The 23,524-nt window shown below is 41.8% G+C and overlaps 1 protein-coding gene across 1 annotated transcript in view; it reads left to right on the forward strand.

Annotated features, from left to right (window-relative positions):
- Positions 1 to 22,183, forward strand: part of LOC132817277 (transmembrane protein 41A-like) — a 28,731-nt gene extending 6,548 nt beyond the window's left edge. Inside the window, exons 2-5 of the mRNA XM_060827671.1 lie at positions 3,692 to 3,845; positions 6,437 to 6,598; positions 15,573 to 15,711; positions 17,747 to 22,183. Coding sequence (XP_060683654.1) covers positions 3,692 to 3,845; positions 6,437 to 6,598; positions 15,573 to 15,711; positions 17,747 to 17,970 — 679 coding nt within the window. The 3' untranslated portion in view covers positions 17,971 to 22,183. The remainder of the gene's footprint in view (positions 1 to 3,691; positions 3,846 to 6,436; positions 6,599 to 15,572; positions 15,712 to 17,746) is intronic.
- The last annotated feature ends 1,341 nt before the right edge of the window (positions 22,184 to 23,524 follow it).

A 23,524-nucleotide genomic window follows, 5' to 3' on the forward strand; every position in this document is an offset into this window, starting at 1 on the left:
CCATATTCCACCCCAATCATCCAAAGTGCTACTGTCTATGTTGTAATTCACATCAAATTGGATTACAATCCCAGACCAGAACACCAGATTTATATTTCAATCTCTCTCAGGACAAGTAACTTTCTTTTCATTAGATGAAAAGTATCTGGGATCTCAAAGAGAAAAAAATCCACAAGTTTCCATTGTTTTGACCAAACAACAAAAAACCTAGGGCTTCCTTCACCCTGTCATTTTAGCTGAATAGAGCTGCCATAGTTCCCAGGGTTTTTTTTTGAGTCCTTATCCCAACATTTGGTTCTGCATCCTGAATCCTGGACTACTTCTGAGTCTCATGGCTTAGAGCATTCTTCATCACCACTCTTGAGATAAGTAGACAGTCTTCTCCCTGCTTATGAGTACCTGACTGACTGACTGGTAGCCCAAGCACAGCAACATTCTTCTATCCAACTGCCTAAAATTTATTTCAATAACCTTAGTGAGCTTTGAGAAGATTTGTAGTTTAAGTTGAGGTTCTAGATGTAGGTTTGCTCACTGAGCAAGAAAGTTGATTTTCAGATGTTTCGTCACCATACTAGGTAACATGATCAGTAAGCCTCCAGATGAAGCACTGGTGGCATGGCCCACAGTGACCTAAACACACACACACAAAGCGGGCCATGCCACCAGTGCTTCATCCGAAGGCTTACTGATCATGTTACCTAGTATGGTGACGAAACATTTGAAAATGAACTTTCCAGCTCAGCGAGCAAACCTACATCCAGAATTTCAATAATCTGTTGGAAACATTGTAATAAACCCAGCCCTTGTTAATTAATAAATTGGAAATCAAATGTAGCAACCCCTTGGAAAAGCCTCTTCCTTCAATGTTACAATATTTGCAGATTGATGATTAGCACAGTACAAACTGGATCACAAAGATGATTCCATTACAGTTGTTTTCATATAATATAGCAACGCTAGCTTCAGAGTCTCATGTGACTCAGTTTTAAAATCTTATCCCTGTTTTTGAATCTCTCAATCTCTCCCTGTAACTGTCTGCAACCATGTTCACCGTTAAGCTATCTGCAGCCCTCTAATTTAGGCACACTTGCATATCACTAGTTATATTCACTGTTTTATCTGTTGCTTTGACCTTAATTGCTGGGTTCTAGCTCTCTAATCTTCTAGACCTCCTTAAGATATACCTTTAAAACTTACCTCTGATCAAGCTTTTATTCACCAGGCTTGCTCCTTGCTTCTATGGCCTGGTGTTAAAAATAATTGAGTTGGGATATTTAGCAATGTTAGAGGTATTTAATACACACTTTATTCTTTCACATTTGCAAGGTATGGCTATTAAATGTGTTCTAGATATTTGTCTCATGCTTTGAGAAGCAAACTATTTGTAGTGAAAATTTGTCAACTGATCGAAATTGGAAGATGTAAAAAAAAATTGAGACATTGAATGTAACACGTTCCAAAGTGCACAGATAATTTGGTCAGGCAGGCAAATGAAGATCACTAAATCAAAACATCCTTATGGGAAATAAAAACAAGTTTGAATTTTCACTACTTACTTTTTTATAGTCAATTTTCACATGTATAAAAATCTTGATTTCTGCTTCTGCTTGGGGCTTTTAAAGAAGCTGAAGGCTTTTATTTTTACATCTCTCTTCCCATCATTTTCCTGAGAATGTAACTTTCCTGATCCACCAAGCCATTATATTGCCTGAGTGCTCTTTATCAAATCTTCTTTCAACCTTTGGCTCAATAGTTACCACTGCTGCCTTACAGTACCGGGGACCCAAGTTTAATTCCACCCTCAGGTAACTGCTTACAGTTTGCACGTTCTGATGTGTTTGGGTGGGTTTCCTTCCCTCGGTCCAAAGATGCGCAGGTTAGGTGGATTGGCCATGGGGAATGCAGGGTTACAGTGATGGAGTGGATTTGGGTGGAATGCTCTTTGATGTGGGTCTGATGTACTGAATAGCCTCCTTGCACACTGTAGGGATACTATGATTCTCCATAGACAATAGCCTCAGTTTCTATCCACCAGATTAAAGTTCCACATCTCCAGAATTATTTTCATAAATCTTTACAACACACTGTCCTGCTCTTGCACGACCATGCAGTATTCCAGTTGAGGCCAAAGTAGTGTTTTGTAAACATTCAGAACATCTTCCTTAATTTTATGTTCTGTGCTTCTGGAAGTAAAACCCAGGATCCAGTATGCTTTATTAACTACTTCCTCTAACTGTCCTGCCACATGTAATAATTTGTGCACATATACTCCGAGCTCTCTCTGAAGCTGCTTTGATATTGTAGATATTTCTGAACAGGCTGATTAGAAATGTTGTTAGGGAAGCAGATGAACTTGAACTTGGGCTTTCTGGACAAAATGTATGGATTTACTGCTACACCATAAGAGCCCTTTGTTGTTTAGAATTGGATGCTTTATTTTGTGTTCGATCCACCAAAATGTTTCACTTTATACTTTTCTGCACTAAATTAAATTTATTAACTATGTACCCATTTGCTGGCCTTTCTGCATCTCTAAGCCTGTAACTATCCAGTTCATAGTTGAGAATATTCCAAACTTAGTTTGAATTTTCAAGTTGTGCCCTGTACACCAAAGTTTAGGTCTTTAAGATAGTCCCAGAAAAGGCCATGGTCCTAATTCTGTTCCTGAGGATTCTTACTATATACCTTGCTTCAATCTGAGAACAAATTGTTCAGTTTTTTTTTGTCATTGAACAAACTTGTAATAATCAGACAGTGAAGTATTTCTGTTTTAAAAGAGCAACCATTGATTAATATACTGGTAGGTTGAAACAGTAATACCTTTTTATGCAGCAGTGCTGTAAAACACCATGTGATAAGTAATCAGTTAATCTGTTTTGGTGAAGTTAGTTAATGGATGAATTCTATATTTACAGGCTGCAGAGAACCTTCTGGTGCCATGGGAGCTGTATAAATGTCTATCATCTGTCCTCTTTGTTTCCAAAACCATATTATTATGTTCGGTTTTAGTTTAATTATTTTGTGTGAAACCTTGTCAAAGCTTTCTTAAAGTACAAATAAATTGGAATATAAAGTACAGGGCAATTGCCGTATCTGCGGAGACGGCTGCCACAGTTTCGGTTGCCCGCAATTTACCGCGGCCCCAACATATCACATGGAACATTCCCGGACCGGGGGCTGCCGGGAAGATAAATTTCCCATTTAAATAAATGGGTTCGCTACTATCTATGGTTTCGGGATTCTGTAGTAGGTCCTGGAACATGTCCCCCACAGGGACATCTGCAGCATTTACAAAGAATCAAGAGAAACATTTTTGACTAAATTCTCATCTGTAAAGTCATTACTATGCAAACACTTCTGTGAATATTCCATTGTTGAAACTGAGTTAAAGTGCCTGGGGTTGACTGAGCACTTCCCCAGACTTCACAACTAAGGCATTCTTCATCTCACCCAAGGCATTGCTGGAGTCTTTAAGAACCCAACTTAATGTCATTTCATCAGTATATCTTCATTTACTTGTTTGCAACCTTGATGATATTTTTGAGTTTTATTCATCCCCTTTGGTGCAGAATTAAGATAATTAAATGCTTCCCTTCGATGAGGATCTGCTTGGATGAGTTGTACATTAATCTAGTTCAACTATGTTGTCGGTTCACAGAAGTGATATACTATTTTCTTTTGCTTTCTGTAGGTTACTGACATTTCCATCTGACCTGGAAGAACTGCGAGCGCTTGCTGGCTTGCTGCAATCCTACAGAGCTCAGCACGCTGGATATGTGCTCCTGCTCTTCTGCAGTGCATACCTCTACAAACAGACCTTTGCAATCCCTGGCTCCTCCTTCCTGGCAAGTATTGAGCCTCGGCAGCTGTATTGCAATGTGAAAAGTCTGTAAATATAAATTACTTCCAGAGAATATAATGTGAAGTATTTTGACAACGTGGGAAAAGAAACACCAACATTTTCATTAGATGTATGATTGGAAGCTGTTACTATTCCATTTAAAAAAAACTAAGAGAGCGGTGGTTAAATTACATGGTATTTATAGCACCGAAGCAGATCATTTGGCCCATCTGGCCCATGTCATGTTTATGATGGATAGGAGTCTTCCCAGCTTATGTCAGCTCAGCTGGTCAGCATAACAGTTGCATACCATTCTCCCTCCTGGATTTCCCCTTAAATACATTTGTGCTACTTATCTGTACTACTGTGAAAGGAAGTCCTATCTATTGTGCAAAGAGGATGTGATTCCTTATTGGGATTTATTGGTGACTATCTTGTGTTCAGTGGTTTTGTCAAGTGGAAAAATCTACATTTCTACATTTGCAAGGTCAAAGTTCTTAATCATTTTAAAAACGTCAAATAAGTCAGCTGTCAGTCTTGTAACTTTTCCAGAGAAACCCAGCTTGTTCAGTCCTTGGAATAATTATAACCTCTCTTCAGTTTTTTTTTAATCTTCTGCAAAGACCAAATTCCATCTGAGAAGTTAAGAGGACTTCAGAGCTTTGAGGAAGAGAATCGACTGTTCAATATTACAAAGTTTTAAATGAAGGCTAGCAATAAAACAGGGCGTTTGAGGTTGAGGAGGAGACATTGGGGATAGTGTCTGAGTGTTGCAGGAAGGAAATTGGAAGTGGGTCTGCTCCGTGACTAAGTGCTGGTGGAACTGCTGAGAGGCACTGCTAAGTGGCTGTGGGGAAGGGGTTGGAAAGATGGACATGATTGGAGGCAGAGGGGCTGAGGCTTCTATTATGGATTATACAGAACTTTACTGAAACTTGTAGAGATATTTTAGGCGGCACGGTGGCACAGTGGTTAGCACTGCTGCCTCACAGCACCAGGGACCTGGGTTCAATTCCCGCCTCAGGTGACTGACTGTGTGGAGTTTGCACGTTCTCCCCGTGTCTGCGTGGGTTTCCTCCGGGTGCTCCGGTTTCCTCCCACAGTCCAAAGATGTGCGGGTCAGGTGAATTGGCCATGCTAAATTGCCCGTAGTGTTAGGTAAGGGGTAAATGTAGGGGTATGGGTGTGTTGCACTTCGGCGTGTCAGTGTGGACTTGTTGGGCTGAAGGGCCTGTTTCCACGCTGTAAGTAAGTAATCTAATATGTAAAGTAATATATAAAGTAATAGAAGAATCTATATCTGACGTAACAACTCAAATATTTACATGCCGACTATTGCTCTGCTGTTTTATTATTTAGTTTTGTTAGTGTTTGGGTCCATGTTAATTTAAGTATTTTACTAGTTTGTCTGATATGGGTGTCCTTGACAAGAATAGTATTTGTTGCCCATGTCTAATTGCCCTCAAGACGATGACGTGTTGGAAATAGGGTCACATTGGAAAATACTTCGCAAAGCACTGCCACGGTCCTTTGTATCTCTTTGCAAATACAGAATCCCGCAAGTTTGTTCGCACAGACATTGTGTATTAAGTGCACCTACTGTACTGAATATTGAAGTTATTTTGGTGATTTGATACAAATGCATTGATACGGGGAAAAACAATCTTTACTAATAATTCCACCCATTTAAAGTGACCTAAAAGCATTCGTATTTCACTACAGGTTAGAAGTACTGTAATGACTAATTCTTGTCACGCAAGATTTTCAGACCTCTGTCTTCAGCCTCACATCCTTCAATAACATTTTCATTTGAATTTACTTGAGATTTCAAAATCTTTTTAATTCATGCTTTCAGTCATTTTTGTTTTTGTTGGGGAGAAGTTTTTCCCATTTTAAGCAGCAGAGAAATAAACATATTTTCTAGTTTATAAACTGAGATCACTGTAATCAGTTAGGATTTGCTCACTTGCTAAACCCTCGAGGTGCAGTAATCTCTCTCCAGCTTGGCACCTTGTTTTTCAGGAATTTGAATTGTGTTTTTATAGCTCTACATTAATTTTCAACGTCACTATTACCAGACTAACCTTCCTGCACTATGGTGAGTTTTGCCATTTGCTTTGGCCTGGTTATTAACCATGTGAGCTGACAGTTTTCAGTGAGCCTGAATCCATGAAGCACCTTGCTCTGGCAGTGGTGGATTCTGTTCAGCTATTTGGCCTTCCTCAATATTTTTCTTTGATAAAACTGTGAATGTTAGAAAATTGAAATGAAAGCAGAAAATACTGGAAATACTCCGCAGTTCTGGCAGCATCTGTGGAGAGCAAAAGGGTGGCCCAGCAGATCAGGCACCGTCCGAGGAGCAGGAGAGTTGACATTTCAGACATAAGCCTTTCGTTAGCAGTCCTCACTTTCTCATAGCATCTTTGGAGGGCGAAAGTCAGTTTAAAATTTCCGGTCTGTGATCCTCAGACCCAATGTGTATTTCCAGCACTTTGTTCTCGTTTGTCTCCTGTTTTTTAGCTGTTGTAGAAAATGGATTGTGTGGATATAAATAGTTAATCATTCCTCATTAATGCAGCCTCTCTCTTCATATAGAATATATTAGCGGGTGCGTTATTTGGACTATGGCTGGGCCTTGCCTTGTGCTGTGTTTTAACAGCAATTGGAGCAACCTTCTGCTTCCTGCTGTCCAAGACATACGGCAAACAGTTTGTGGTGCAACGATTTCCTGAGAGACTCTCAATGCTACAACAAAAGGTAAATAATCTAATCAGCTTGCTTTTGAATGGTGGAGTAAATTCAATATCGTAAAAGGGAGGATCGAAGCTTGCTTTGATGAACTCTGGATGTTCCAAAAATTCCCTTCAGTCACTGCTCAAATTTGTAGCCAATTTGTATCTAGCAAAGGTCTCACAAGCAGTTCTGAGATAAAGGGTGACCTAAGACTTTAGTTTAGGGATAAGTATGGGCCAGGGCACTAGGACGTATAACCTGTTACCCAAGAGTACAGTGCTGAAATATTAACTTGGACTATGTTGATTTGGGATAGTCAGCACGGCTTTGTGCATGGGAAATCATGTCTCACAAACTTGGCTGAGTTTTTTGAAGAAGTAACAAAGAAGATTGATGAAGGCAGAGCAGTAGATGTGATCTGTATGGACATCAGTGAGGCGTTCGACAAGGTTCCCCATGGGAGACTGGTTAGCAAGGTTTGATCTCATGGAATACAGGGAGAACTAGCCATTTGGATACAGAACTGGCTCAAAGGTAGAAGACAGAGTGTTGGTGGAGGGTTGTTATTCAGACTGGAGGCCTGTGACCAGTGGAGTGCCACAAGGATCGGTGCTGGGCTCTCTACGTTTTGTCATTGACATAAATGATTTGGATGCAAGCATAACAGGTAGTTAGTAAGTTTGCAGATGACACCAAAATTGGAGGTGTAGTGGACAGCGAAGAGGGTTACCTCAGATTACAACAGGATGTTGACCAGATGGGCCAATAGGCGAAGTGGCAGATGGAGTTTAATTCACATAAATGTGAAGCTCTGCATTTTAGGAAAGAAAATCTTAGCAGGATTTATACACTTAATGGTAAGGTCCTAGGGAGTGTTGCTGTACAAAGAGACCTTGGAGTGCAGGTTCATAGCTCCTTGAAAGTGGAGTCACAGGTAGATGGGATAGTGAAGACAGCGTTTGGTATGCTTTCCTTTATTAGTCAGAGTATTGAGTTACAGGAGTTGGGAGGTCATGTTGTGGCTGTACAGGACATTGGTTAGGCCACTGTTGGAATATTGTGTGCAATTCTGGTCTCCTTCCTATTGGAAAGTTGTTGTGAAACATGAAAGGGTTCAGAAAAGATTTACGAGGATGTTGCCAGGGTTGGAGGATCTGAGCAACAGGGAGAGGCTGAAAGGCTGGGGTTGTTTTCCCTGGAGCTTTGGAGGCTGAGGGGTGACATTATAGAGATTTACAAAATTGAGATGCATGGATAGGATAAATAGGCAAAGTCTTTTCCCAGGGGTCGTGGAGTCCAGAACTAGAGGGCATAGGTTTAGGGTGAGAGGGGAAAGATATAAGAGACCTAAGGGGCAATGTTTTCACACAGAGGGTGGTACATGTATGGAATGAGTTGCCAGAGGAAGTGGTGGAGGCTGGTACAATTGCAACATTTAAGAGGCATTTGGATGGGTATATGAATAGGAAGGGTTTGGAGGGATATAGGCGGTTGGGATATCTGGTCGGCGTGGACGAGTTGGACCGAAGGATCTGTTTTCATGCTGTAGATCTTTATGACTCTGTGCTGAACGCCTGGAGAGAGACTTGAATCCGGAGGTTTAAGTCTTGAACAAGTGTTACATGAATTGAGAACAAATTGCATGAACTTGGGTTGTATTCCTTTGAGGTGTGACCTAATTGAAAATAATAGAGATTTGATAAGCTGTTACAGAGAAATTTGTTGGTTTGGTGGGAGCTATCCAGTGCAGAATTTTAAAGTTAAAACAAGCCTGTCAGTGAAATCAAGAAGAGCATTCTGTTGCACAAAAGGTAGGTAGAAATCAGGAGCTGCCTTTCCTAAAATGCTAGGCAGAAGTCAATGAATTCTAATAGGGAATTTTTTTTTTTAAGGGTTTTGAGGATTATAGGGTAACAGCTAGCATATGGAATTGGGTTACAGATCAGCTATAATCTGACTAAATGGTTGAGCAGGTTTGATTGGTTGAATGACTATAAGTGAGCCATGGACATTTACTACAAACCTACAGACTCCCATAACTACCTGGACTGCGCCTCCTCCCACCCAGTATCCTGCATATACTCCATCCCATTCTCCCAATTCCTCCATCTCCACCACATCTGCTCAGACGAGGAGAGGTTCCACTCGCGAGTATCCCTGATGTCCACCTATTTTGAACAACGTGCTTTTCATCCCTCCACCCGTCCCCAGACAACCCTCCACTGCACCACCTGCATTCCCCATTCCACTGCTCTAAACGGTCCCCCTTGTTCCTCACGTACCACACCCCCCAGTCTCCGTATCCAATGCATCATCCTCAAACACGTCCGCCAACTCCAAATAGACCCCACCACCAAGGACACCTTCCCCTCCCCATCCCCCCTCAGCCTTCCACAAGGAGAGTTCCCTCCGACAGTCCTTGGATCACGCCACCCCTGCCACCGAACCTCCAGGTACCTTCCCCTGCAACTGGAAAACTTGCAAAACCTTCCAGTGCACCATCCCCTAACTTCCATCCAGGGCCCCAAACAGTCCTTCCAGGTGAGACAAAAGTTCACTTGCCTCTCTTCCAACCTGGTTTACTGCATTAGGTGGTCCTGATGTGGTGGTCTCTACATCGGGACGACCAAACATAAACTTAAGGAATAGATCACCGCGCATCTCAGCCAGGTCTGCAGGGGCCCACCAGACCTCCCAGTCAGTGTCCATTTAAATTCCCCCAATCACTTCTTTTCTGGCATGACCATTCTTGGCCTCCTCCATTGCCAAAATAAACCACAGCGCTTATTGGAGGGATAACACGTTTATCTTCAGCCTGGGCACCCTACAGCCCAGAGGACTCCACATTTGAGTTCTCCAATTTCAAATGACCTCCCTTCCCATCCCAGCCTATCCCCCTCATTTCCACTGCTCCCTGCCACCAACCGGATCCATTCCTCCCACTGACCAACCAGGTTGTACCCTCTTCATCTATCCCCACTTCACCACCCTGCTCCCCCTCCCGCCTTCCCCTTCATTTGCAGCTCCCCCCACACCCACCCCCCCCCCCCCCCCCCCCCCCCCCCAGGCCTTGAAGAAGGGTTACACCTGAAACGTCGACTTCTCCACCACCTGATGCTGCCTGTGTTCTTCCAGCCTGTCTACTTTAGATTCCAGTTTCTGCAGATTTTTTTTTGTCTCTACCCAATGTTGTGTCTCAAGCAGACATTGCACTATGGTGCATCGTGGATTTCGAAATATTATAGGATTTTTGGCAGCAGCTGTCTCAGTAAATAAAAGGACAGTAAAAAAAAGAGCAGTGGGGTTGGTGAAGGACAAAGAACGGAGTCATCTTGTGGAGGCAGAAGGTATCACTGAAGTACTGAATAAATAATTCTTGAAGTATGGTGGTCTGAGAACAGTGTGCTCTGTGATCCAAGTGCTAAGTCAGGAGTCAGTAGTCATAAGATAGTTCTGGATGAGTGACAGTGGATGTGAGGAGATAGTGCAAGGCAAATGTGACGCACTTGTATCACGGTGAAAGTGAGTACTGTAGATGCTGGAGATTGAGATGCTGGAGATTGAGAGTGTGGTGCTGGAAATGCACAGCAGGTCAGGCAGCATCAAAGAACTGGGAAATCAGCATTTTGGGCAAAAGTCCTTCAGGAACAAGACTGGGAACCTTGGGGGTGGAGAGATAAATGGGAGGGGGTTGCAGCTAGGGGAAAGGTGGCTGATTGTGATAGGTGGGTGGAGGTTGGGTTAATAGTGTTAGGTCGGAGGGAGAGTGGAGTAGATAGGTGGGAGGGAAGATTGATAGGTCATGAAGGCAGTGCTGAGCTGGAAGGTTGGAACTGAGATAAGGTGGGGGGATGGCAAATGAGGAAATTGGTGAAGTACACATTGATGCCATGGGGTTGGAGGGTCCTGATGCAGAAGGTGGGGTGTTCTTCCTTCAGGTGTCAGGCGGTATGGGAGTGGTGATGGAGGAGGCCCAGGACCTGCATGTCCTCAGCGTGGATTCAAGGTGGAGGAAAACCACACCTTTTCCTCCGCTACATTGACTGCATCGGCGCCGCCTCGTGCTCCCATGAGGAGGTTGAACAGTTCATCAACTTCACCAACACATTCCACTCCGACCTTAAATTCATCTGGACCATCTCAGACACATCCCTTCCCTTTCTGGACCACTCCATCTCCATGAATGGTGACTGACTCAGCACTGACATTTTCTACAAACCCACTGACTCCCACAGCTACCTGGATTACGCCACCTCCCACCCTACCCTCTGTAAAAATGCTCTCCCTTATTCCAATTCCTCCGCCTCCGCTGCATCTGCACCCAGGAGGACCAGTTACACCACAGAACACACCAGATGGCCTCCTTCTTTAAAGACCGCAATCTCCTCTCCCACATGGTTGATGATGCCCTCCAAGGCATCTCATCCATCTCTGGCACCTCCACCCTCGAGCCCCACCCCTCCAACCGCAACAAAGAACCTCCGGTCCTCACCTTCCATCCCACCAACCTCCGTATACATCGCATCATCCTCCGCCATTTCCGCCACCTACAAACGGACCCTACCACCAGAGATATATTTCCCTCCCCACCCCTAAGATTTTTCTCTCTGCGACTACCTCGTCAGGTCCACGTCCCCCCAACAACCCACCTTCCCCTGCCACCACAAGAATTGCAAAACCTGCGCCCACACCTTCCCCCTCATCTCTGTCCAAGGCCCCAAAGGAGTCTTCCGCGTCCATCAAAGTTTCACCTGCATTTCCACACTTCAATTAATGTATCAATTGCTCCCGATGCGGTCTCCTCTACATTGGGGAGATAGGACGCCTACTCGCAGAGCGCTTCAGAGAACATCTTCAGGACACCTGCACCAACCAACCCGCCGCCCCGTGGTCAAATACTTCAACTCCCCATCCTGCTCCATGGAGGACATGCAGGTCCTGGGCCACCTCTATTGCCACTCCCTTAGCACCTGACGCCTGGAGGAAGAATGCCTCATCTTCCACCTTGGGACACTCCAACTCCATGGCATAAATGTGGATTTCACCCGTTTCCTCTTCCCCCACCTTATCCCAGTTCCAATCTTCCAGCTCAGCACGGCACTTTTGTAGCTACCTTCTCTGGAGATCAGCAGACAGGACAGGTGTGAGAGGGATCTCTTTTTATGTCTTGAGTTATAATTTAGATTTAACACTTTGAAACTAAAATAAAAACTGCAGGCTAGTTCAGATAGTTTGATAGCATTTCCAGGCAGTTTGTGTTAAAAATTGCTGATCAATTAAGTGATACCCTGAATAGATATTAATCACTATAGCAAAAAGCTGATTAAGTAATTGTAATTTGGATATGAATTGTCAACCTTTTTTATAAATAGACAGTGATTGCCACTCTACAGAATGATCCAAGGCACTGCATTTAAGTTGGAAATTTGATGCAAAGTGGGAAGCTACCTTGGGTAGCTGTGAGTGGTGTTCCATTCCTCCAAGCTAGGGGACCATATCTTGCTATTAAGATTAATGATTGATGGCTGGGCTGGTAGTGCGCTTTGAGAATACATCATGAGAGTTTGTGGAATGAATTGCAATTCTGGACAGCCACGTGTCGGGTGATATCTATAACTTGGGCTCAGTCAGTCAGTTGGATTCTGATTTGCTGACACTTGGTGTATCAGGAAGGGGAACTGTTATCTGGATCCTTTCCTCCAAAAGGCAGTCATGTCTGTTAGGTACTTAGACCCCTGACAATTTCTGACTTAATTAATGGTCTGAGACTGGAGTGTGAGAGAGTGAATTAGGCAGGTATGGAGGTTAGGGCTGTAGGAGGCCTAACCCGCTTTATATTGACTGACAGAAGTTTATTGCTTGGTGGATAAGCAAACGGATCGTCAGGGACATTAATAGAAATGTGGTAGTGACAAGGGATGGCCTGATCAGAGGGATAGATACTATTCAAAGGGCAAAGTCAATGCGATAAAACAGTGTTGCGATTGCGTAAAAGTCATGCAGTGTGGGACAGAAAAGAACAGTGTTTAACATCATACATCAGCGAGCAAGATCCACGCAGTAATAGTAAAATAATATTGAAGACTCCTTATCCAAAAGTGTGAAGCACTTGTGTGATCCATAAGCTCAAAGAAATAAACAGTTTATACTTTGTGATTTACAGAGATGTGGTTACAGGGTGACCAAGATTGAGAAATAAATAACCTAGGGTATGTTTGGAAAAGTGCATAGTCCTTCCAGAAAAGGGCAGTCATGAGAAAATATCTTGGTTCAGAGGATCAAGAGTAGAATCTGTATGCTTGAAGATTAAGACTAGCAAGAGTCAGGAAATGCTATGGGGATTAGTTAATAGGCTATCTCACATAGTAATATAGTTGAAGGGATCATTAAACAAGACATTATTACCTTTGGACCAAGTTCCAATGTAACTACTGGGACTTTGTTCCAGTCTACAGTAAGATCAATGAAATGGGCAAAGGTGGTCATAGACATGTACAGCATGGAAACAGACTCTTCAGTCCAACTCATCCATGCTGACCAGATATCCTAACCTAATGTAGTCTCATTTGCCAGCACTTCTAAACCCTTCCTATTCATATACCCATCCAGATACCTTTTAAATGTTGTAATTGTACCTGCCTTCACCACTTCCTCTGGCAGCTCATTCCATACCTGCACCACCCTCTGCATGAAAAGGTTGCCCCTCAGGTCCCTTTAATATCCTTCCCCTCTCACCCTAAACCTATGCCCTCTGGACTCCCACACCCCAGAGAAAAGACCTTGTCTATTTACTCTGTTCATGCCCCTCATGATTTTATAAACCTCTAAATAAGGTCACCCCTCAGCCTCCGCTCCAAGGAGAACAGCCCTAGTCTATTCAGCCTCTGGAAGATGAATTTGCAAAATGCTTTTGCTTCAAGACAACTGTCCCAATACATTGTGGAACCAGTCAAGGGCTAATGTTATGTACAATCCAGTATTGTGTAATGATTAATAATTTATATAAAAATCAGGTAGGATGAAGGAAGTAATCATAATTCATTTGAATTTCTTATTCCATTTGAAAGTAGCACTCTCTCAAGAACAATCTTAAACTTAAAGCCAATTGTGTAGGGACAAGGGATCAGCTGGCTAAATTGACTTAAAAACCAAAGATATGAGATTAGTGGTAACATCACAGGACTGGTAATCCAATGGCCCAGACTGTGATCCTGAGAACATTGGCAGCTGGTGGAATTTAAAAGATTCAATAATTTAATAAAGTGCACTGGCTGTGCAAGTGAAACATTCATCGATTATCCTAAAAACCAGGCTGGTTCACTCATGTCCTTCAGGGAGTAAAATCTATCACCCTTATCGGGTCTGACATTTAACTCCAGACCCAACAGTGTGCTTGACTCTCAACTGCCCTCTGAGCACCCACTTGGTTCAGGGTAATTAGAGATGGATAGCTAATGTTGGCCTGGTCAATAAAACCTAATCTCGTGAGAGAATTTAAAAACAGTGAAACATGTTTAAAGAATCAATTCAAACGATGTTTCATTTAAAACAAAGCAAATCCTCAATAAGAAATTTCCATCCATAGCTTGCTAATAATGAATTGTATCAGTTTCAATGAAGAGACTTCTAATGCTGCAAAGAATTCTAAGAAGCCCGAGGACTTGAACTGTTTTAGGAACCAGCAAAGGATCAAAGTAAAATTGATCCTTCAAAAAGGGGAAGAGTTACAATCAGTATAAGCCAGCCAGGAACATTAAAGTGCACAACAAATTTTACAAGTGTATAAAAAGGACAGTAGCTAAACTAAATGTTGGTCCCTTGGAAGCTGGGACAGGATAAATTATCTAGGGTAATGTGCAAATGGGACAGACATCGAAGAAATATTTTGTCTGCCTTCACCCTTTCATTTACAATTCAGAAATAGATGGAAACCAAGTAATTAATAAGTGAGAAAATTAAAATAACTAATCAGAAAAATAAACTGTAGAAATTTGCACTAAAATTTGACAAATCCCCAGGAACTGATGACCTACATTTTTGTGCTCTGAAATAAATTGGTGCAGAGATCTTAAAATTGCCTGATTCTGGATGATTTGTGGATGGTCCATAGTTGAAAATATTTAAGGCTGTGATGGACAGACTTTGGGTCCTAAGGGGATAGACAAACAGGGGGAGCCAGGCGTGGGGGAAGTGGGCTTCGAGGTGAAGATCAGCTGTGGTCATATCGAAGGGCAGAGCAGATCCTGAATGGTCGACTCCTATTTCTGTTTCCATGCAGCCACTCTGGTTCCTGCTGCTCTATTCCAGCAAGAAGCTGTATGAACTATAATCTAATTATAAGCAAGGTATATTTAGTGTACAGAGCAGTATTGCAACTGGTACAGGATCTTTAAGGTATTTGCAGTCAGATTTATTGAAATAAAGTAATTAAATGGGGGCAATTCAGGGGCACCAGGAATTCTGATTTATCTACACTCGCTCCAACATTGCTGATTGTCCATTTTCTTCTCAAAAAAAAGTAACATTCCTACTTCACACGTTTACTTCTGAACACACTGAGCCTCTGATATCAGGTGCACCAGTTACTTGGTCTTGAGAAGGCAAGGAGAGACTGCTGATTTAATGGTTCTCGATCATCTGCGATCCTTTCACTCGCTCTGTACTCTGGGGAAACTTGACATCAGTTGAATCTTCAGCTGGGCCAGAGTCAAAGAAAGCAGCCTGACCAGTCAATTCCAAAACAACTGTGCATTTTCCCAGACCATATTAAAGAATGTCATTAAATTCTTCTGTAACAAACTCTCAAAGGGATTTGTTGTTTTACTTTATGGTTGAAAGGAGAAACGTAGCCAGAGAGGCACTGAAATTGATTAAACAGTCTGGGATTCATAAACATATAATTTGCTCATTTAATATTGAAAACATTTGCATTGTTTTTGTTTTGAAACCATATTGGAGTATTAATTTTGCCTCTTTGTCTCTGATTTTCTATTTGCAGGTGCAGGAAAACCGGAACAGTCTCTTCTTTTTCCTCTTGTTCCTCAGGTTTTTCCCAATGACTCCAAATTGGTTCCTGAACATCACATCTCCCATTCTCAATGTTCCTCTCACGCAGTTCTTCTTCTCCATTGTAATTGGTGAGCTATGATTCCTACTGTAAATTGCAAAGTAAAAGGCAACCCCTTTTCCCTATCTCTATCATTGATATTGCATATACTCAGCGTGTAAGTCAAACCCTCTTTCTCAGCCTGTCTTTGTGTTAGCAGTTGGCCTCCATTTTTCACCCCACATATGGATTTTAATTCCTGCTATTGTGCAATTAGAATTTGGGGAGGCGCTGGTAGTAATTTTTCAGTCTTCCTTGTGTTAGGGAGGGCTGCTGTCGGAGGTCTGAAAAATTGCTAATCTTCCGTTCTTCGGAAAGGGTATGATAAGCCAAACAACTAGACATCAGTCAAATGCTTGAGAAACTTGTAGAAGCAATACATCAAGACAATGAATAGTCAATTAAATGCAGGTTAAGAAGCACTTTCTGGAGTTGCCTGAGAGGTAACAAGATTAATTGGGTAGTATTGTTGGTGTGGTATAGATGACTTGCAGGAGGCATTTGATACAGTACCATCCAGATTTAAGGAAAGGTTGAGCTGGAAGAAAGAGCCAGTAACAATGTGGTTATAAACTAGTTTGAGGGATAGGAAACAGAGTGACGGTTAATAGATGTTTTTTAGGCTGAAGAATGTGTCCAGTTTGCCAGGATGTAAAGTTGGGACCTTTCTTTTCCAAATTTATGAATCATTGGAACTTGGAAATTTATAACCTATGAGGCGGATGGTGTAGAACTCCAGTATAGCATTGACAAGCTGGCGGAGTAGGCTGATAGGTGACACTCACTGCAGAGAGGAATGGAGTGATACAATTTGATAGAGAGAACGTAAAATAGAGTGCAGGTCTAAAGCAGGTGCAGGAGCAGAGGAATCTGGGTGTCATAGTCATTGAAGTTGGCTGAGCAGATTGCAAAAGCAGTTTATAAAGCACATAATGTCCTATGCTTGCCTTATGTGAACAGAGTGTACTAGAGAAAGGAGATAATAATATTGAACTTGTACAAGACACTAGGTCTGCCTCATCTGGAGTATTGAGTATAGTTGTACGTGCCACACTTTAGGGCAGATGTGAATACGTCGGAGTGCAGGAGAGGTTTACAAGAATTTTTCCTGGCATGAGGAATTTCAGTAATGAGGATAAATCGGAGAATCTGAGACTGTTCTTCTTGGAGAGGAGATCTGGCTAAAATATTCAATATCAGTCTAATTAGGGAGAAATTCTTCCTACTTGGAACAAGAGAGCATGGATTTGAAGTAATTTGTTTAAAAAAATCATGAGTGGTATAAGGAGAAACTTTTCAGCAGTGTGTAGTTAGGGTCTGGTGTGGACAGCCTGAAATTGAGATGTAGACAGTTTCACTCAAATGGGTTCAAAGTGGAATTAAATATATTTGGAAATGAAGAATGTAGAGTTATAAGACAAAACCAAGATAAAGATACTAAACGAGATGCTCGTTACAGGAGTCGATACAATTACAATGAGACAAATAACCACTTTCTGCAATATAACAATTCTGGGAGCTGGACACAAGGAATTAAATGGGTGAATATTGCAAAGGTGGACTGGAATTTAAGTCTTGGCCATTTGTTTCAGGTGGTTAATATTTGAAAATGGTAACCGTTCACAATGAGACCCTATGAACAGGCAATCAAAATATCAATTTCCTATATCCTATGAATATATGCTTAAAAATCTGTTCATTTTATCCTGTAACCCAGATTTGTTTTGTTCTTAAGGGATGCTTTTGAGTATCAGGAGGGAAGCTACACGGGAGCTTTGCTCTGTCTCACCCATGGTGACAGCTTTCAATGAGACAGGAAGCTTTTGTCATGGTTCCTCCTGATTGTTGTCAATTTACCTTTCTTTGTCTAACAGACACAAAGAAACAGTTAAGCTTGGATCTGTGCTCCTTGTTGTTAGCCTCCAATCTCTGCTGACATTTGTTGCTTTCCTGAGGGGTTCTGGTATTTGTGCAGCCCAGTAAGAAATTATGGTTCCAATGGGAGAGAAGAGAAATTTTAAACCTTTTGACAAAGGAAATATTTTAGTTTCTTTTTTCTCTTTAAGGTCTCCTTCCCTATAACTTCATCTGCGTGCAGACTGGCTGCATCCTGTCTGAGATCTCTTCACTGGATAACCTGTTTTCTTGGTCCATCCTGATGAAACTGCTGGTCATTGCCATAGTAGCACTTGTCCCTGGAGCTCTCATTAAACATTACAGTCATCAGCATCTGCAGTTGGGCGGAAAGGTTAAAAACGGGCACTTGGTTAATGACCGGAAGACAAGATGACCGATGCTAACCCCGCTTCGTTATTTATGGTTTTATTATTGTATGAAACAGTCTTAATCTGAAGAAACAATCTTTCTAAAATATGGAGTTTTACTTATCATAGAAGCCTATCTAGTAAAATCTGAACCATGCCACAGTCTTCAAAGCACTGCCTACAAGCTACCCATTCAGATTACTGAAGCTCTGCTGACAGTAACTGCGTCTGTCTGAGCCGATAGGTGCCCACTTATTACGACTTCACATGCAAAAGGTGTCCAATACTTGATAATTAAGTGGACAATAACATTTGAGTGGGTTGTTGTCTTACAGATTCAAAGAAGTTCAACTGTGGCTGTGAGCATTGAGACATACTAAGTATTTTTGCTTTAACTCTAGTAAGGCCTCAGCTGGTCAGAACTATGGATGTTATTCGTCAAAGTCCTAAATTATGCAGATTGTCTAGATGTAAATAGCAAAAGATGTCACCTGTTCTCTGAGGGCAGAGAACACATTTTGGTTTTAGAAGCTAAAGGATTTCCAATCAAACAGTCCAGTCTATAGTTGTTCCCAATCCCCTGTTTTCTACTTTACAACAATCGTAACATACCAGATGTATTTCATTGGTTGTGAAGCACTTTAGAAAGCTCTGAGGTCATGAAAGGCACTAATGTTTTCTCCTGTCTGGTCTTAACTCGTGCAGAGAGATTGCAGTAGTGCAAAGTACCCTGAGATAACTAACTTCTGGTGGGAACTGCCCTCCTGACTGCCCTGCCCTCCTGTGGCAAAATTGAGCTGCCTGTGATGCCTGTTTTATTTTTAAGCTGTCCCTTTTGATTCAAGCTGCCATCATTGGTTCTTTTCAGTCGTGCTGCACACCTCTTGGGCTTGTTTGTGTTGGCAGATCAGCTGAGTGATCACACACAAATGGCAGATCACTCGCTGGATGGGAAGCCGATTGGTGAGGATGTGTGGCATTCGTGGCTGTGTCCAGCCTGCTTCCCTCTCCAGTGACCTGGCAGCAGTGCTGCTATCCTCAGTTACTACCTGCAGTCAAATTAGTGACGTGTTCTGAGTGTCTCACCTGCCTCAATTATTCGAGATTGTGTTCAAGGCTGGTGGAACGAATGAGACTAAATGGAGCAGCTGAAGCCTGAAAACCAAAAGGAAATTATTTTTGCTTTCATCATTCAGCAAGATTTTTAATGGTAAATATCCCAAGTTACGATTTCACAGGGCAGGTTGAGAGGGAAGGAATCCCAAATTTAAAGTTTGAGAGAATGGTGGAGGTCTATGTGAGTAGTAATTGGCCCTAAGATGTTGACCTCAACACTGGTGACTGTGCTACCTGAGACCCCACACCCCAGGATATTTAAGGATATTATGCATCTTTTTTTAACAGCCAGAGGGTTGAAGTATATTTTTATTAATTGATGTTTTAATGATAATAAGTGAGCAGCTCTTGGGATGGGACTGGTGAGAAGCCAGTGATGATCAGATCTGGATGTAGAAAGTGGTAATCTTTATGCTATGGTCAGATGGGAGCAAGAAGCGTGAGCACAAAGATAGTGGTGGGCGTGTCTGAAGAAAATGTAAAATAATTCTTTCTCACTTCTCTGCCTTTTCTCCAACCCTGCCCCTCAATCCTGGCAAGTAAATGCAGCACTGTATGTATTACAAAGGAACTTTGAAAAGCAGTTGCTGACTTTTTTGACTTGATGTGGAAGCCTATTTGTTAAAACTTTTGTTCTCTCTTGAATTCAACGCTTGGTTTACTGTACCTGTGAAAAGCCCCCAGCCATCAAACAACACGTGTCCAACACGGAATGGAGTGTTAGCTGGAGATGATGTGCCGTGTCATTGCTGCTCTTATCACTCCTTTGTTCGCAACCCTGCCACTCTGTGATTATATGTGCACCCACACTTATTCTCCCCTACCTCTCACTGCCTTGCAAGTAGCTGCACGGTTGAAACATAAGCTCCTAAGTTGCCTTCCTTTTTGTATTTGATCTTACCCAATGATGGTAACTGTTTATTTAATCAGTCTTATCCTTTTTTTCTGAAGAGTCATGCAGCAGGGAAACAGACCCTTCAGTCCAACCAGTACATGCTGACAATAATCCCAAATTAAATCAGTCCCACCTGCCTGCACTTAAAATCCAAATATTCTTGGGGATTTCCATGGATAGAGTTTGAGGGATTTAATAATATTTAAGTGTCTGGTGTGCTGTGAACCTGGAAAAATGAATGTATGTTGGGGCCTGTTACATTTTTCATAGTGAAATGTATATGACACCAACAGCTATTGCTAGATGCACATAAGAAAGGTGGTGTTTGGCCTTCTGATGAACCATGGGGTGGTGAGGCTCCCAAATTGGAGAGAGTTGGGTAGTTGTCAGGGTGAGGTGTAAATTTCTCTCTAACTGACCAGTCTAATTAGATTGTTAGTTTGGGCATGCGAGAAGCAGGAACTGAGTTCTGATCCAATCAATTCCTGCCAGGGTGGGTTACGTTATAATGAGACATCAGTTTGGAAATTTTAGGGTAGTATTTTTGACCACTGAACCCCCACACTCTCAGCAAGTCTGGACGGAGTGAGATTTGGAGGTATTCCCATAATTATCTCCTCTTTGGGTAAAGGGTGGTGTTTGCGTTAGTTACGTACATGTTTTTAAAGCATAATTACTGGGAGATCCTGTGCTTATGAAAAGCACTTTGTGAATTCAAATCTTGTCTGTTTTCCTTTTTCTACCATTCTCTTGGGCAGGAGTTTCCAGATCCCCACCATCTCGGGGTAAAAGAAATTCTCCTGGTATTGAGCTCTGCCAACAGAACTAAGTCCTTCCCATGCACACTATCCGCGCCCCTCAAAATATTAAGATTCCCTTGATTAAATCTCCTTGGCTCCCTGTTTTTCCCTATTGTAAACCTCTCAGACAGTTTTTGTATAATTAGCAAACCACTTAACTGAAGGGTAGAGGGTTAAACCTAAGTTGTTCATTTTACTGCAGATGCAAAGAAGTGATCTTCTGTTTACCAAAAACAGATAAGGGCCCTTGCTTTCTGCCACAATGCCTTCTGTAGCAATTTTGGATCCAACTTGCCACTTTTACTTTTCTGACTAGTTGACTATTTGCAGCCTTGTTAAAGGCCTTGCTGGCATCTGTGTGGACTGTTAAAGCTGCTGCTTTCTTCCTCAAAACAATCAACCAGTATGTGTTCTATAAATCCATACTGGATTAATCTGAGCCTTACATAGTGGTGATTGTTGGGAAAGAGTTTTGAAGAGCGGTATTAATTTCTCCATCAATAAGGTTGGGCTGATTTCTATGTAATTCCTTGGTCAATTCCATTTTCTCTTTCTGAATAAAGTCTCCTCCAAGTTACAATTGTAGTACAAATGGTCAGAATCTGCATTAGTTCTTCTCTGAACAAGCTGGGATAGATTTACTACAAGCCCACTGGCCTATTTTTAAAGATATGGAATCATTTTGTGTAGAGAGGGGAGTTTTTGTCCTGTACAGTGTTTCATAATCTGCCTCAGCCACTTAGTGGCAGAACAGTTTCAACTCTCCACCAGTAAGTCCAAAATAAATTTAGACCAAGTTTAACTAGTGATAAAGTGATCATATGATTTGTAACCTTTATATATCAAGAGACATTAATATAACAGAAGTTTCAGTATGCCCCCACTGATCAGTTAACGTGAAGGCCTGAGAGTAGAACTGTCTGCATATGTACACTTCTGCACAGTTTACTCCTGGCTTGAGGAGTGTAAACAAGCTGTTGACATCTACTTTCATCCAGGATCAGCACCTGCAGTATAAATCCCAATATATGTGGCTGAGGATGAGGACTTTTAGTTTGTAAACTGTGTTTGGGTATAATTAGATTTTCATATACTTTTTAAGTGGAATCCTTTGGGATTTGTAACCATGGATGGCTATTAAATTTTTATACACAAAGTTCAGCCTTGCTGTCTATAGTGTGAATTATGTTTTATATTGATACTGTGTGTAGATATGGTAAACAGGAATATGGGAAATGTTTGAAAGTCATCTACACTTTTCCCAAATATTTTAACCAGTCTTTCACTTTACCAAAGGAGTGTTTACATTTGCATGTTTTGCAGTATTTTCTCCACTAAAAGTGGCAGTTGTCTGATTTGTTTAAATTGTGTGATTTGTTTAAACAAGTTCAGCAGAATTTGGGAACCTCAATAAAGTATTTAAATAAATCTGTTATCCATCTTCATTTTTTAATTCTGAAGCCCGAGTGTTGCTGGTGTAGACTGTGTAAAGTCGGCTCAGTGAACAAATAGTACCGAATTTGAGCGAAAACCCTAGGTTATAAGATTGATGTGCTGTGTTATCTATTGATTAAAAAGAAAGCATAAGTATAGTCAAGGCTTCCATCCACAGCTTGTAGAAAGTTTGCTGTTTGAAATGGGGACAGTGTTCACAGTGCAATTGGCAGCTGCTGAGATGGAGAAGGGCAAGCCTTATTTTAGGACAATGTATGGATGATGTATCTAGCCTAAAACAGCCTGCTACATTTCTTCATCAAACAATCTCAGGGCAAAACAGCGCAGCTTGTTTACAGGGTGAAGCTTCCTCTGAACTTTATTGGCACCAAGGCTCTGCTTCAATCACTGGATATCTGGGAACCTTCTGCACTGGCTTGACCACTTCATTCTGTTGGGGCTGAGTTTTTGAAAGGAAATCAGACCTCCTAACCCAAATCCCAGCAAAAACCAATTCAAGCTTCTGCCACAGCTTTGAGTAGATGCATACAATTCTCGACCTTGTATGAGAGTCACCCTAATCAGAGTGCTCAGTATGTGACCCTGTGAGAGAACGACTTTTTGTGTAGCTTTTCCAGAGTACTGTGATCCTGTGCTTGACTACACCTCTGAGTGAGACTGAGGTAACACACTCCCATTACAAGATTGTGCAGGGATTCATATGTAAGATCCCTCCATCCTGGATAGTGACCATGAATATGCTTAATTTGGCTTAAATAGAACAGTACAAAAGTCCACGCAATCTCATACAGTACACTGGCTTTTTATTCCATGCATTTTTTTTGTTTTGCTGTCTCTCTGATTCCCATCACTGTACATTGGTTGCCATGATCACAGTTAAAACAATCTGCTTTGTTTTCGGTGGGGAAGATTGAGGCAGATCAACCTCCCCCTCCTCTGTGCACAGAGGGGAAAAAGATCACATGGTCTGGAGCTCATGGTGCCAGGTGGACCTTTGAAATTTAATACAAAAGAAATTACAATACTGTCTCCTAACTGCAAGAGGCCCTCTAACTGCACCAACTGGAGGACATGTGATCAACTAAATTATTATAAAGGAAAGCCAATGTGGTACTTTGGTGGAATGCAAGTCAAGTTTTTTTTAAAAAAACTATCCTTTTTTTAACTGATGGCTTATACATAGTAATTGAGAATATCAACTCATCCTCAGCCCCTTTTTTAGCCCAGTTTGTATTTGGATTTCCTCTTGACTGCCTTACTTAGTTTGAATAGTGAGATTTGGAATGGGCTATTCTATCCTTCCCTGAATGTACC

This window comes from Hemiscyllium ocellatum, chromosome 7 (genome assembly GCF_020745735.1).
Source record: "Hemiscyllium ocellatum isolate sHemOce1 chromosome 7, sHemOce1.pat.X.cur, whole genome shotgun sequence".
Classification (NCBI taxonomy): domain Eukaryota; kingdom Metazoa; phylum Chordata; class Chondrichthyes; order Orectolobiformes; family Hemiscylliidae; genus Hemiscyllium; species Hemiscyllium ocellatum.